This window comes from Peromyscus eremicus, chromosome 7 (genome assembly GCF_949786415.1).
Source record: "Peromyscus eremicus chromosome 7, PerEre_H2_v1, whole genome shotgun sequence".
In the NCBI taxonomy this organism is placed as follows: domain Eukaryota; kingdom Metazoa; phylum Chordata; class Mammalia; order Rodentia; family Cricetidae; genus Peromyscus; species Peromyscus eremicus.
Genome location: NC_081422.1, coordinates 33,091,242 through 33,108,302, shown reverse-complemented (window position 1 = coordinate 33,108,302; position 17,061 = coordinate 33,091,242). Strand labels below are relative to the sequence as shown.

The 17,061-nt window shown below is 37.9% G+C and overlaps 2 protein-coding genes across 2 annotated transcripts; both read right to left on the bottom strand.

Moving 5' to 3' along the window:
• Positions 1 to 1,361: 1,361 nt before the first annotated feature.
• Positions 1,362 to 3,926, bottom strand: LOC131914187 (olfactory receptor 8B8-like). The gene has a single exon (XM_059266778.1). The coding sequence runs from the start codon at positions 3,775 to 3,777 to the stop codon at positions 2,809 to 2,811; it is 969 nt and encodes a 322-aa protein (XP_059122761.1). The 5' UTR covers positions 3,778 to 3,926; the 3' UTR covers positions 1,362 to 2,808.
• Positions 3,927 to 12,094: 8,168 nt separating this feature from the next.
• Positions 12,095 to 13,036, bottom strand: LOC131914186 (olfactory receptor 8B8-like). Its single transcript, XM_059266777.1, has one exon. The coding sequence runs from the start codon at positions 13,034 to 13,036 to the stop codon at positions 12,095 to 12,097; it is 942 nt and encodes a 313-aa protein (XP_059122760.1).
• Between the last annotated feature and the right edge of the window lie 4,025 nt (positions 13,037 to 17,061).

Below are 17,061 nucleotides of genomic sequence, written 5' to 3'. Positions count from 1 at the left end.
TAAAAACTTAGAATGTCACAGAATGAGATCATAGAACTCTTTACTCAGGGAAACATGAGGCATGATGCTTTAGTCACCAATGTCAGTCTGAGCTTTTGTTGCTCACCACAATTCTTACCTGGAGTAGACACAAAGAATCAATGATAGCTCAGCATCCTGCAGTGTTTCTAGCTGGCAGGTAAGATGGTAATGAGTAGTGTACCATGAGCATCTTTTTCTCCCTCTCTAATCTGTAAGAACGCAGTCTTCAGGTGCCATTTTGAAAACAATCTATTCTTTCTGGGAGTTTAGAATTTGTGTTTTCTTCCCAAATGTCAATATTCCTTGTTCTCATAGCCATAGCCCCTCAACTTGTCTTACAGGTGAACAATATATGTCACTTTATTACTATGTTTTTTATCCTGGTGTGATCGGTCACCAGACAGCCTGGGAATTGAATCTGGTTCCTCTGGAACATTGGTCAGTGCTCTTAAGTGCTGAGCCATCCTTCTCCTATAAATAACTTATTTATTTATTTTATGTGCATTGGTGTTTTACCTGTATGTTTGTCTGTGTAAGGGTGTCAAATCTTGGAGTTGCAGATAGATGTGAGCCGCCATGTGAGTGCTGGAAATTGAACTCGGGTCTTCTAGAAGAGCAGTCAGTGTTCTTAACCACTGAGCCATCTCTCCAGCACCATATCACACTTTATAAGACTTTGCCCTTTAAATATGTGCAAGTATTATTCTTCAGTTTAAATATATATACATGCATTTTTTTTGTCTAGCCTCTTCCACAGCATTCACCTGTTTCCCTTAACAATTCATCATCATCATCAAGATTGTTCCTGCCTCTAATATTCTGTTAAGCTCATCCCTCTGCTTAGATGTTCTGTGAACAACTCCATCATCAGTCAGGTCACCAGCTACGTCCTCAGGAAGAGCCCTTCCTGCCAGCCAAGATGAGATAAAACTGTTATTCTCAGCACAATTACATTTGTTCAAAACATTGTATATCATTTGTCTGATATATACTCACAGACACAAAAATTATTTATTTAACCACCTGACTAGTCTGTAGACTTCTGAGATCACAAGCATCTTCACCTTTCTTCACAGCAGTATTTTTAATACTTGACCAAAGCCTGATACATCAGTGTCTAAAATAGAACAAATATTCAGTCTTTTTTGCCCCACCAATAAACTCCATAATTGTATATAAAACTCTAAGACATTATTAAAGTAAAATTATTAAAGAGAAAGAACAGACTGCTAATAAATTAAGATTACATAATTTATTTGAGGAAAAGACAGAACAGCTTTACCCATGATACGTTTTTATGGGTCTAGGGTCACTCAGAGATTCACCAGTATGACCAAAAATAAATTATTTCTAACAAAGGAAAGACTTTTATGCAGAAACTGGTTGACCAGACCTATACATGGGACTGGGGATTCCCATGATGTAAGAAATAAGGGCAAAAACAAAGCATGAGGTTACATTCCATATATTTGTAGGCATACAAACTGCAAACAGAAGGTTGCATTCCAGTTAAGCACAAACACATATCTTTGTCTAAGTGCGATCACAAGCTTTTTGCAAACATATGTCTTACAGGTTTCCAAGTCATCTTGAAAAAACAGCTTTGTTTACAGAGGCAGAAGCAGCCATTAACATTGTGACCAATATGATAAACAACAGATTCGTTGGAATGGCTCTAAACATTCCATCTGTCTTTGGCCAGTGGAGCTTTCAGGTTAGAAGCAAATTTATTTCACAGATCTCTTAAGTATAGAAACTGAAAATTAAATCATAGTGGTAGCCATTGCATAGTAAACTTATTTAGTCAAATTCTTCCCGGTGAAAACAGAGTGAGTCCTTGTATTCACATGCCAGTCCTCAAGTCCATGAATGGAAAATCTAATACATGTTCCCTTTATCCTGAATGACCAAAATTGCTATTTCATTTTTAGTCTTCAAGCCCTGGAATCACAATAGACTCATCACCTCCTCTTTACTAAACTGATTTAAGACTGCAGAGAGAACAGAGTGAAAAGGGAATTTTTTTCCATACAGGAACCTCTAGAAAAACAAAGGAACCTTTCCAACGAAATCTCCTACAAATCTTCCCAGAGGTTTACTAACTGAATTAGTGAGTCACTGTCTCTAAGACTACTAAATTAGTATTCCAGGAGCACAGCCACACAAAACGTCTAGATGTACCCTAGTCATAGTGGTACTTAAGATGTAGCCCAGTGAAAGAACACTTGTCTAGCATGTAAGAAGGCCTACTATATAAACACACACTACAAAGTTAAAAAAAAAAAAGATGTGAACATTTAAAAAATTTCTTGACCTATCTGTTTCTGATCATAATATCATCTAGTGTTTTGTTCTTAATTCTTTGTTATTTCTAAGCTAGAGTGTAACATACTGGTAGATGACAGAACAAATGTGTTTGTTCAGTTTTCAATACTGAAAAAGACATTTGTGAGCTGGGGAAATTACAGAATAAACAGTTCTCTCTATCCTAAAAGTATGATGGATTAATCATCCTTCACTGTCATTACTTCTGAAATTTCCTTAATAATTAGCTTAATTTGCATAATGTTAACTAACTTTGGTTCTACACTTTTCTCATCATTGATTTTGGGATATCTATGTTATTTTAGTTGTTTTCATGGTTGTTGTACAGCACTAGGGGTTAAATCTAGAGCCTCATGAATGTAAGCAAGTGCTCTGCCAGTCAGTGGACTCTAGGCAGTCCTTCCCCAAGTTATAAATGTCACATGTCCTAAGATTTACTTCCATAACAAATACAGGTTCTACTTAGGCAAACACACGTTTACTCAAAGTTTTTCTCAGGGCAATGTGGACATCCTTATTCCTTATACTGTAGATGAAAGGATTCAGCATTGGGCCCACAATGGTATAAAAAATGGTAGATACTTTATCTTCATCCACAGATGCACTAGAAGGCTTAAGATACATGAATGCTGCTGCACCAAAGAAAAGAGAAACAGCTATTACATGGGAGCCACAGGTACTGAAGGCTTTTGACCTACACTCTGCAGAATGGATGCCAAGGATGTTGGAAATGATCAAGGTATAAGAAATGAAGATAGTCAGGGTGGGCACTATCACATTGACACCTACAACAATGAAAACCACCAGCTCATTGATGGTGGTGCTTGTGCAGGAGAGCTTCAGCAGTGGGGGTATGTCACACATGTAATGATTTATGATGTTGCTAGCACAAAAGGTCAGTTTCAGCATGCAAATTATGTGGGCCATTGCACCCACAAACCCCATCACATACACACCCATCATCATCAAGTGGCAAACCTTATAAGACATGGTAACCTGGTAAAGCAGGGGCTTGCAGATAGCAGCATATCTGTCATAGGCCATGGCTGTCAAAATGTAGCATTCATCAATCACAAAGAAGGCAAAGAAAAAGAGCTGAGCCATGCACTCAGCATGGGAGATGATATTCTGCTTCACAAAACTCACCAGCATTTTGGGAGTTATGACAGAGGAATAGCAGAGGTCTGTGAAGGCAAGGTTGAAGAGAAAGTAGTACATGGGGGTGTGCAGGTGAGGGTTCAAAACAATCAGAACCATCAAGCCCAGGTTCCCCACCATGGAGACCACATAGATTCCCAAGAAGAGGAAGAAGAGAGGCAGCTGGAGCTCTGGCTGCTGTGTCAAGCCCAGCAGGATGAACTCCTTCACGGAAGAGGCATTACCTAAGGTCATTATTCTCCAGGTTGTATCTATGAGAACAGTAAAAATCATAACATTAAAATGAAATCCCAGCCCCCTCCAAACTACTCCATTAAAATGAGACTAAGATCCAGAATAGGAGGATAAATTCAAGCACACACTTCTTGTGCCTTTGGTTTCTACATTCTATGGGGGTTCACGTACAGAAATAAACATAAATAAATGAACATAAATAAATGAAAGGCCATTTTCTTAAGAATAATATTCAGGGAGCCATTCATTTTTGGTTCTGAAGCATCTCTGTTCTTCTCCTACCTTGACAATCCACTTCCTAATTCAGGCTCAGTGGTCATCTCAAAAAAAGAAGACCCATGGCACATCAAAGACCCACTGGATTGCTTGGAAGTAGTTGGAGGAAAAAATAAAAGGAAAGCAACAACAACAACAAAAAAAAAACAAGCATCCAGTTTAACAGTTACCTCTGTCCATGGGGAACTCACAAGTCACCTTACTATCTCTTCTCCTCTACTCTCACAGAGGGGCAAGAACATGTAGCACGGATGAGCTGTAAGGTCTAAAACTCAGGGAAAGAAATGCTGTTTTCTGTTGTAACTAGGTTTGGCTGTTTGGTGATAAGGGAAATTAATCTTGGACTGAAGAACCCAGGGCTGTCACTCCTCTGCATTCTGAGGAGTCATGAGTTGGGGATCATGATTTCTGGCTGTGGCTTTACCCAGATGTCCTCTCTCTCCCAGGAGTTGTAAATAGAATCTGCTGATGTCACAAGGGCCACCTGGTAATGACCCAAGAGGGTTCTATGATATTGTAATCTTAGGGGCCTTAGTAAAAACTGAAAGGCTTATGTTTTCCAGCTATTTTCCCCCAGAGATCAGGCTTTGTTGCCATGGTGCTTCCAAACCAGTTCAATAGTAATGGCATAGGCTTATTGGAGGTAGACACTATTGTTTTGTTTTATTGTTATTATTTGACATTTTTATACACATATACAGTGGGTTTTGATCAAATTCACCCTGATTCATTTCGCTGCAATTCTTACACCATTATACGGGCACTATTCCCTCTCAACTTCATCTGTTCTTTTCTCTTACAGTTTTTTGTTTGTTTGTTTGTTTGTTTATTTGTTTGTTTTTACCCACTGAGTCCATCCAGCACTTCCAGTATGTATATGGTGTAGGGATGTCTATGTCAGTTTAGGTAGCCTCTCAGGAGGCACATCTTTGCAGAAAATTTATTATGTCTATACGAGTAACCATCTACCAACAGTTCCTCAGTTAGAGGTGGAACTTTATGACATATCCTCCCTCCATGCTTGCGTTTTGGGGGCCTTGGTCTTACACAGGTGTTTGCACACTGTTGCAACCACTGTAAGTGCATTTGAGCAGTGGACATGCTGAATTCTGAAAACACAATTTCAAGTGTAATCACCTCTGGCTCTTACAATCTTTCCAGTCCTACTTCTGTTATAATCTCCAAGTCTTGAGAGAAGGGATATGATGATGAGTTCCCATGTAGAACTGAGTACTCACAGTCTCTTATTATCTACCTGTTGACCAGTTTTGGATGTCTGTGTTAATTGTGATCTACTGCACAAAGAAGCACCTCTGATGAAAGCTGAGAGATTCATTAATCTATGGATATAAGGTGCAATGGAAATTTATTAGGGTTCATTTTAATACTTTATCCATAGCAGAGAAATAGTCATAGGTACTTCTTTAGGACCTATGACCTATCTAATCTCAGGCCCCAAGAACCTTGCTAAGAATGAATACTGTGTGGAGCAAGCCTGAAATCCAATACGAAAGTGTTTGATTACTCCCACAACATTTATAACAATACTATACTAATGGGTATGTCCTGCCAGGTCAGCCTTTACTGTAGCTCTTGTGATTCGCATCTGGATAAAATTGATTATTACATTTCTCTTTTGATAGCATGTATAGTACTCACTATAAAAGCTGGACAATATCAGAGTCACCTCCCAACTTCTTACACAAGACATGACCAACTTTCAAATAATGATACATACTGCTATATCTTTAATTACACAGAACAGTTGAGAGACATCTGTCAGGAAAGGATTAGTTTCTCACCAGTCTTTGAATCATGCTGAGGGAAATTAATGCTTAGTATGACTTTATATAATGCAAGTAAAATTATCACACCTTCTTGTCAGGTCTGTGTGTCTGTGTTAGTGGATCAGAGTTTGGAATTGTATGTAGGTGTATATGATCTAAGTCTATTGTTTTCATATTTGAAATTACGAAAGATTACAAAAAGAGAGTACAAAAGAAGTACTTGTGTGAATAAAGAATTTTTTGTCAAGCCAGACAATACGGAAGCAGTTCTAGATAGACACAAGCTTTATTTCTCCATGTTATGACATGAATATATGGTGTCTTCTGAAATAAGGTCTAATCATCAAGTTTGGGATAATCAAGAGCAGTGACAATAAATAGCCTGTAATATTTGGGGATCTATGGGAACACAACTGGCAAATAACTCCAAAAAAGGTAGCTCATTCCTGGTTCTAGGTTTTCATTTGATAGCTGGTAGTGTCCCATAGGAATGCTGTCTCCAAATGATAATGTATTTCAATTTAAACTCATTTTAGACATGAAGATATTTCAAGAACTTGTACAATAGTAGTTTACACATGACTCTCGCAAAGGTCTTTAGTGTTACTTGTCCCTCTTCAAACTCCCTCCTCTACTCTGCCCCCCATCTCCTGCCCGACCCAATGCTTCCTGCCCTGGTATTCCCCATTCTTCCTTCACATCACCTGTGCTCCAGTATTGCCTACATTTTATTCCTGCCCATTTGGAAAATGCTCCAAAGAGAAAAGCATGAAAACCTGTCCTGTATACTATGGATTCTCTATACTTTCCATCTCTAGATGAAATCTTATAGTCTTGTTTATAGTGTCTGCTTTCACACATATCACACATGCTTCTTTTTTTTTTTTTTTTTTTTGGTTTTTCGAGACAGGGTTTCTCTGTGTAGCTTTGCGCCTTTCCTGGATCTCACTCTGTAGACCAGGCTGGCCTTGAACTCATGGAGATCCGCCTGGCTCTGCCTCCCGAGTGCTGGGATTAAAGGCGTGCGCCACCACCGCCCAGCCATACATGCTTCTTAATCTAAGTCCATAACATCAAAGGGATATTGACTGTTTTCTTCAGAGCTACTTCTGAAGTACTTAACACAGTTAAACCTGACACATGCAGGGGTTGCTCTATAAATTTATAGAGAGGAATGAATAAATTAGTATCCCTTCCAAGTTCTCAAAGAACACATACTGGATACTACACATAATATATGTTCCAGGGATAAAAACTTACATAGTGTCAATGCTTTTACTTATAGACAAGAATGTAGATTGAGTGACATCTGTAAGTCATGTAGAGCCACAGGTAACACCTAGAAACCATCAAAAGGAACCCCAGATGAGAGTTACTAATTGCAGAGAAAACAAGAAATCTATAGCTTCCATACATGAATGTCATTATGATTTGCTGAAAATGCCCAAGTTCTTTTCCCACACCTCTAGCCTATACTCAGATCAGAGGGAAATCTGTAATAGTGTATTATAATAAGGGCCTAAAGGATATGGTCAACAAAGCAAAGCGACAGCCTACAGAATGGGAAAAGATCTTCACCAATCCCACATCTGACAGAGGACTGATATCCAGAATATATAAGGAACTCAAGAAATTAGACATCAAAATGCCCAACAGTCCAATTAAGAAATGGGCTATAGAACTAAACAGAGAATTCTCAACAGAGGAAACTCAAATGGCTGAAAGACATTTAAGGAATTGCTCAACATCCCTAATCATCAGGGAAATGCAAATCAAAACAAATCTGAGATACCACCTTACGCCTGTCAGAATGGCTAAGATCAAAAACACTGAAGACACCTTATGCTGAAGAGGATGTGGAGCTAGGGGAACTCTCCTCCACTGCTGGTGGGAATGCAAGCTTGTACAACCACTTTGGAAATCAATATGGCGCTTTCCTAGAAAACTGGGAATCAATCTCCCCCAAGATCCAGCTATACCACTCTTGGGCATATACCCAAGGAATGCTCAACCACACCACAAGAGCACTTGTTCAGCTATGTTCATATCAGCATTGTTTGTAATAGCCAGAACATGGAAACAACCTAGATGCCCTTCAACTGAAGAATGGATAAACAAAATGTGGTGCATCATTTCTTAAAAATAAAAATATCCATGTGTCAGGGGAAATTGGTGTTCTCTAAACAAGAGTGAATGTAACATTACAAAAATTCAGGTATAATTCACATATCAGGGACCTAAAGTAACAATTTCAATTCTACTCATGATAAATATCAGTTTGCTGATATATTGTCATGATTGTAGGGTCTGAGAAACTTAGGTAGAGAAGTAAATCTAATAAATGTTCAAAGAACCATAAAAATAAATCCTCATTTAAACAAATCAAACAATTCCATTACAAACTTGGAGCAACTTAAGGATCTCCTAATATAAGTCCCACCTCTTCTAAGTAACTAATGTGGCAGTTAGGTGAATGGGCTCTGCAGCAAAATGCTTTCATTTTATGCTTTATCAAATCTCAGATCTGCCATATATATATATATGTGTGTGTGTGTGTGTGTGTGTGTGTGTGTGTGTGTGTACATAAACCTCTTTGTGTCTCAATTTCCTCATTGTAAAATAGAAGCAATAAGAGTAGCATCATGAATTCAAGGGAGTTTTTTTAAAAGTCCTTAAAACAGCCTCTAGCATACAGTAACTCAATAGGTGATAGTTACCATTACTTTTGTTATAACAATGTTAAATATAAAGGTATTTTATTTATTCAATATGGTTCCAAATTTTTACTGCATATAATAGTTCCTATGTGATTTTTGTATATATGCCAATAATGTCAGTGAAAAATAAATAAAGGTGACATAAATATTAAAAAAGGAACTGCTAGCAAAGTTACTGGGAAAATTACTGAAAATTTGACAATTATGTCACCCCTTATCTATGTTAGTCACTGTGTAGGAAATAAACCTATCAAATAAGAAGGTACATATATAAAATAATTACAAAACATCAGGAAAGAAATCAATTTGAGATAAAGAATGCAATGTCCTCCATGGGTTGTCTTTGAAAGAAAACATAAGCAAGAGAAAAAAGTAGGTGGTGTTGTCCTTAAGTAAAATAAGCAGACAGAGCATGGTCTTATGCTGATATAGGCAATGGACATTGTTTTGGATAAAATGAATCTGTGGATACCACCAGACAAAGAGGGTTTCATACAAGAAAAATTGCATAGTGGAAGGAAAAGGGATAAAATAGAAAACTTGTTGACACTGTAAAAAGACGAAAAGAAGGAAAAATAAAGATAGGTAAAACAACAAACAAAAATATGAAAGGAGACAAGTAGAAACAGATCTAAGAGAAACACAACTGGATAGATCAGTTGGTGAAACTCTGCATAATTCTCTTCCTAACAAATTTAAGTCCTTACTCCTGAGGCTATAAATGAGGATTCAGCATGATCACCAAGATCTGTCTTATTAGAAGGTATGTGTTCAAATGTTCTCTACCCAAAGAAATAATAAATAAGCAAGGATATGAAAATACTAAGTCCTCAGATTTGGTCAGTAGGCTGAAGACACTGAGAATGAAAACTTAGAATGGCACAAGAATAAGATCACCAAACTCTTTACCCAGGGAAACTTGAGGCATGATGCTTTAGTCACCAAGGTCAGTCTGAGTTTCTGTTGCTCACCACAATTCTTACCTGGAGTAGACACAAAGAATCAATGATAGCTCAGCATCCTGCAATGTTTCTAGCTGGCCAGTGTGATGGTAATGAGTAGTGTGCCATGAGCATCTTTTTCTTCCTCTTCACTTTGATCTGATAGAATACAGTCTTCAGATGCCATTTTGAAAACAATCTATTCTTTCTCTGGAAGCATGGATTTGTGTTCTCTTCCCAAATGTCAATACTCCTTGTTCTCACAACCACAGTCCCTCAACTTGTCTTACAGGTGAACAATATATGTCACTCTATACTACTTTGCCCATTAAATATGTGTAATTATTATTCATCAGTTTAAATATATATACATGCATTTTTTTGTCTAGCCTCTTCCACAGCATTCACCTGTTTCCCTTAACAATTCATCATCATCATCAAGATTGTTCCTGCCTCTAATATTCTGTTAAGCTCATCCCTCTGCTTAGATGTTCTGTGAACAACTCCATCATCAGTCAGGTCACCAGCTACATCCTCAGGAAGAGCCCTTCCTGCCAGCCAAGATGAGATAAAACTGTTATTCTCAGCACAATTACATTTGTTCAAGACATTGTATATCATTTGTCTGATACAAACTCACAGACACAAAAATTATTTATTTAACCACCTGACTAGTCTGTAGACTTCTAAGATCACAAGCATCTTCACCTTTCTTCACAGCAGTATTTTTAATACTTGACCAAAGCCTAATACATCAGTGCCTAAAATAGAACAAATGCTCAGTCTTTTTTGCCCCTCCAAAAAACTCCATTATTGTGTATAAAACTCTAAGACATTATTAAAGTAAAATTATTAAAGAGAAAGAACAGACTACTAATAAATTAAGGTTACATAATTTATTTAAGGAAAGGAACTTTACCTAAAATTAGTTTTTATGGATCTGAGGTCAATAAGAGATTCACCAATATGACCAATAATAAATTTATTTCTAATAAAGAAAAGACTTTTATGCATACAATGGTTGTCCAGGCTTCTACTTGGGACTCAGGATTCCTACAACAGAGAGCAATAAAGGCAAAAAAATGCATAAGGACACAAGGTGACACTCCATTTATTTGTAGACATACATCCTGCAATCAGAAGGTTGCTTTCCAGTTAAGCACACACACATAACTTTGCTTAAGTGCAATCAAAAGCTTTTAGCAAACATATGTCTTACAGGTGTCCTGCTCGCCTTGAACAAGCAGCTTTGTTTACAGAAGCAGAAGCAGCAGTTAACATTGTGACCATTAACATGACAAACAACAGATGCATTAAAATTGTACAAGAATGGCTCTAAACATTCCATCTGTCCTTGAGCCAGTGGAACTTTCATGTTAGAGGTAAATGTTTCATAGATCTCTTAAGAGCAGTAACTGAAAATTAAAACAGTGATAGCCATCACATAGTAAACTTGCTTAGTCAAATTCTTCCCTATGAAGACAGAGCGTGTCCTTATATTCAAACACCTGCCCTCAAGTATATGATTGGAAAACCTAATATAGGTTCCCTTTATCCTGAATGACCAAAAATGCTATTTCATTTTCAGTCTGGGAGCACTGGAATCACAATAGAGTCATCACCTCCTTTTCACTAAACTGATTTAAGACTACAGAGAGGCCGGGCGGTGGTGGCGCATGCCTTTAATCCCAGCACTCGGGAGGCAGAGCCAGGCGGATCTCTGTGAGTTCGAGGCCAGCCTGGGCTACCAAGTGAGCTCCAGGAAAGGCGCAAAGCTACACAGAGAAACCCTGTCTCAAAAAAAAAAAAAAAAACAAAACAAAACAAAACAAAAAAAAAAAAAAAAAAAAAAAACAAGACTACAGAGAGAAGAACAGAGTGAAAAGGGAATTTCCCTCCATAACTGAACTTCTGGTAAAACAAAGGAACCTTTTAAATGAAATCTCCTACAAATCATCCCAGAGGTTTACTAACTGAATTAGTGAGTCACTGTCTCTAAGACTACTAAAACCAGTATTTCAGTGGCACAGCCAAATAAAACCTCTACATGTACCCAAGCCACAGTGGTACTTAAGATGTAGCTCAGTGGAAGAACACTAGTCTAACATGCAAGATGGCCTGGGTATGATCCCCAAAAAATACACTGAAAGTTAAAAAATAAATTTGAACATTTAAAAAAAAATCTCTTGACAGTTCCATTTCTGAGTATAATATCATTCAGTGTTTTGTACTTAAATCCTTATGATTTCTAAGCTAAAGTTTATCCATACTGGTAGATGGAAGGACAAATGTATTTGCTCAGTTTTCAATACTGAAAAAAGATATATGTGATTTTGGGAAATTACAGAATAATGTGTTCTCTCTACCTTCACTGACTTTTTTCTGAAATTCCCTAGATAATTATCTTAATTGCGTATAGTGTTAAATAACTTTGTTCTATATTTTTCTCACCATAGATTTTTGGATATTTATGTTATTTTAGTTGTTTTCATGATTTTTACAATACTGTGGTCAAATCCAGGGCCTGTCAATGAGAGCAAATGCTCTTCCAATGAGTGAATTCCAGGTGGTCCTCCCCCTAATTAAAAACCTCATGTGTCCTAAGATTTACCTCTATAATAAATACAGATTCTATTTAGGCAAACATACTTTTATTAAAAGTTTTTCTCAGGGCAATGTGGACATCCTTATTCCTTAAACTATAAATGAAAGGATTTAGCATTGGACTCACAACAGTATAAAAAATGGTAGATACTTTATCTTCATCCACAGATGCACTAGAAGGCTTGAGATACATGAAGACTATTGCTCCAAAGAAAAGAGAAACAGCTATTACATGGGAGCCACAGGTACTGAAGGCTTTTGACCTACCCTCTGCAGAACGGATGGCAAGGATGTTGGAAATGATCATGGTATAAGAAATAAAGATAGTCAGGCTGGGCACTATCACATTGACACCCACAACAATGAAAACCACCAGCTCATTGATGGTGGTGCTTGTGCAGGAGAGCTTCAGCAGAGGGGGTATGTCACACATGTAGTGATTGATGATGTTGCCAGCACAAAAGGTCAGTCTCAGCATACAAACTACATGGGCCATGGCACCTACAAACCCCATCATATACACACCTACTATCATCAAGTGGCAAACCTTATAGGACATGGTGACCTGGTAAAGCAGGGGCTTACAGATAGCAGCATATCTGTCATAGGCCATGGCTGTCAAAATGTAGCATTCATCAATCACAAAGAAGGCAAAGAAAAAGAGCTGAGTCATGCACTCAGCATGGGAGATGATGTTCTGCTTCACAAAACTCACCAGCATTCTGGGGGTTATGACAGAGGAGTAGCAGAGATCTGTGAAGGAAAGGTTGAAGAGAAAGTAGTACATGGGGGTGTGCAGGTGAGGGTTCAAAATGATCAGAACAATCAAACCCAGGTTCCCCACCATGGAGACCACATAGATTCCCAAGAAGAGGAAGAAGAGAGGCAGCTGGAGCTCTGGCTGCTGTGTCAAGCCCAGCAGGATGAACTCCTTCACGGAAGAGGCATTTTCGGAGGCCATTCCTCGGGTCATAGCTGTGAGAATGGGAAAAATAGTAATATTAGAATGAAATCCCAGGCCCCTCCAAACTACTCCATTAAAATGAGACTAAGATCCAGAATAGGAGGATAAATTCAAGCACACACTTTTTGTGCCTTTGGTGTCTACATTTTATGGGAGTTCACATACAGAAATAAACATAAATAAATGTAAGGCCATTTCCTTGGGAATAATATTCAGGGAACCAGTGACCATTTTTGGTTCTGCAGCATTTCTGTTCTTCTACCTTGACAATCCACTTCCTAATTCAGGTTCAGTGGCCATCTCTAAAGAGAAGACACATCAAAAGCACATCAAAAACTTATTGGATTGCTCAGAGGCAGTTTAAGGAAATTACAACAAAAACAAAATCCAAAAGAAAAAACAAGCATCCTGTTTAACACTTACCTCTGTCTGTCCATGGGGAACTCACAAGTCACCTCACTATCCCGTCTCCTCTACTCTCACAGAGGAGTGAGAACATGTAGCACTGATGAGCTGTGAGGTCTGAAACTCAGGGAAGAAATATTGTTTTCTGTTGTTCCTAGGTTTGGCTGTTTAGTGATAAAGGAAACTAATTTTGGACTGGAGAATGCAGGGCTCTCATTCCTCTGCATTCTGAGGAGTCATGAGTTGTGGATCAGGATTTCTGGCTGTGGCTTTACTCGGGTGTCCTCTCTCAATCAGAGGTTGGAAAATAGCATCTATTGATGTCACAAGGGCCACCTGGTAATGACCCAAGAGGGTTCTATGAGATTGTAATCTTAGGGGCCTTAGTAAAAATTGGAAGGCTTATGTGTTCCAGCTATTTACCTCAGAGATCAAACTTTGTTGCTATGGTGCTTACAAACTACTTCAATAGCAATGACATAGGATTGTTGGAGGTATTACACTATTGTTTTGTATTGTTTTGTTACTGTTTGAAAATTTCATACACATATACAACGTATTTTCATCAAATTCCTTTTCTCAGAATTTTTCCTCCATCGTCCTGACACTATTCACTCCCAACTTTATCTGTTCTTTTCTCTTAATTTTTTTTTTACCCACTGAGTCCACCCAGCACTTCCAGTATGTACATGAGTGTAGGGATGTCTATGTCAGTTTAGGTAGCCTCTCAGGAGGCACATCTTTGTAGAAAAATTATTATGTCTGTATGAGTAACCATCTACCAACTGTTCTTCAGTTAGAGGTGGAACCTTATGACCATATCCTCCCTCCATGCTTGGGTTTTGGGGGCCTTGATCTTACACAGATATTTACACACTATTATAACCACTGTGAGTGCATTTGAGCAGTGGACATGCTGAATTCTGAAAACACAATTTCAAGTGTAATCACCTCTGGCTCTTACAATCTTTCCAGTCCTACTTCTGTTATAATCTCCAAGTCTTGAGAGAACAGATATGATGGGGAGGTCCCATGTAGAACTGAGTACTCACACTCTCTTATTATCTACCTGTTGACCAGTTTTGGATGTCTGTGTTAATTGTGATCTACTGCACAAAGAAGCACCTCTGATGAAGACTGAGAGATGCATTAATCAATCTATGGGTATAAGGTACAATGGAAATTTATTAGGGTTCATTTTAATACTATATCCATAGCAGAGAAATAATCGTAGGTCCTTCTCTAGGACCTATGACCTATCTAATCTCAGGTCCCAAGAACCTTGCTAAGAATGAGCACTGTGTGGAGCAAGCCTGAAATTCAATACAAAAGTATTTGATTACTCCCACAATGCTTATGACAATGTTGCACTAGTGGGTATATCCTGCCAGGTCAGCCTTTATCTTGTGATTCACATCTGGAAAAAAAATTGATTGTTACATTTCTCCTTTGATAGCACGTATAGCACTCACTATAAAAGCTGGACAATATCAGAGTCACCTCCCAACTTCTTATACAAGACATGTCCAGCTTTCAAATAATAATACATACTGCTATATCTTTAACTACACAGAACAGTTGAGAGACAGCTGTCAGGAAAGGATTAGTTTCTCACCAGTCTTTGAATCATGCTGAGGGAAATTAATGCTTAGTATGACTTTATATAATGCAAGTAAAATTATCACACCTTCTTGTCAGGTCTGTGTTTGAGTTAGTGGATCAGAGTTTGGAATTGTGTGTAGGTGTATATGATTTAAGTCCATGGTTTTCATGTTGAAATTACCGAAGAATAAAAAAAGAGAGTACAAAAAAGTACTTGTGTCAATAAAGAATTTTTTGTCAAGCTAGACAATACGGAAGTCAGTTCTAGATAGACACAAGTTTTATTTCTCCATGTTATGACATGAATATATGGTGTCTTCTGAAATAGGGTCTAATCATCAAGTTTGGGATAATCAAGAGCAGTGACAATAAATAGCCTGTAATATTTAGGGATCTATGGGAACACAACTGGCAAATAACTCCAAAAAAGGTAGCTCATTCCTGGTTCTAGGCTTTCATTTGATAGCTGGTGGTGTCTAGTAGGAACGCTGTCTCCAAATGATAATGTATTTCAACTTAAACTCATTTTAGACATGAAGATATTTCAAGACCTTGTACAGTAGTAGTTTACACATGACTTTCTCAAAGGACTTAGTGTTACTTATCCCTCCTCAAACTCCCTCCTCTACTCTGCCCTCCCATCTCCTATCCAACCCAATCCTTCCTGCTCTGGTATTCCCCATTCTTCCTTCACATCACCTGTGCTCCAGTGTTGCCTACATTTTATTCCTGCCCATTTGGAAACTCTCCAAAGAGAAAAGCATGAAAACCTGTCCTGTATACTATGGATTCTCTATACTTTCCATCTCTAGATAAAATCTTATACTCTTGTTTATAGTGTCTGCTTTCATACATATCATACATGCTTCTTAATCTAAGTCCATAACATCAAAGGGATATTGGCTGTTTTCTTCAGAACTACTTCTGAAGCACTTAAAGCAATTAAGCCTGAAATATGAAAGGGGTGCGCTATAAATATATATAGAAGAATGAATAAATTAGTATCCCTTCCAAGTTCTCTAAGAATACATACTGGATACTGCACAGAATATTTGTCCCACAGTCAAAAATTTATATAGTATCAATGCTTTTACTTATAGACAAGAATGTGGACAGGGTGACATGCATAAGGCATGTAGAGCTACTGGTACCTCCTAGAGACTATCAAAGTGAACTCCAGATCACAGATACTCAGGAAGAAAAAAACAACAACTTTATAGCTTCCATCCTGGAATGTCACTCTGATTTTCTAAAAATATGGAGAATACCCAATTTATTTTCCCACACAACTGTAGCATAGGCTCAAATCAGAGGAAAATTTGTAAAAATACATTAGAAGGTCTGAAATTCTAAAATCAAGGTTCCCTTCATTTTGGAATGTCATTGAGAACTCTCAAAGTTTTTACCCTTTTGTGGCACAAAATTGAAACATCTACAGTACTTAGAAGATAAATATGGTCAGAGAGTACTGGGGAAGATGACTATCACTAGAGAGATGGAAGTAGCATGAGCTGAAGAGGCAATTAGAGCAATGAGAACAGAAGAGAAGGCGAGAGACAGGGAGTGAGGAAAGAAGGAAGTTAATCAGCAATGAAGGGGAAGAAAACAGGAAAAAGAAGGTATCTGAATTAAGAGTAATGCTGAGAGAAGTTGTGAAAGAAAGACGAAAGGAAAAAAAGAGAGAGGGAGGGAGGGATGGAGTAAAGAAATGAAGGGAAAAGGAGAGAGAGAGACAGAGACAGAGACAGAGAGACCGCAAGGGAGGACTCAGCAAGAATTCTCATAAAAGAGGTAGAGGGAAACAAGAGCAAGAAAAACCTTAATGACATCATCCCAAGGACTGACTAAATTTTGGGGTTGCTGCAAGCAGAAGTTGAGTGAAGTTTTCGGTAAATTTTTACATTTAATATTGAGCTGCACATGAAAATACAAGTTTGAAATAGGGTAATTTACCAACAAGACTAAAATTGAGAAGCAAATGTCAGAACATGAGAAGTATCACAGGTCATTTCTCTAGATAACAAAGC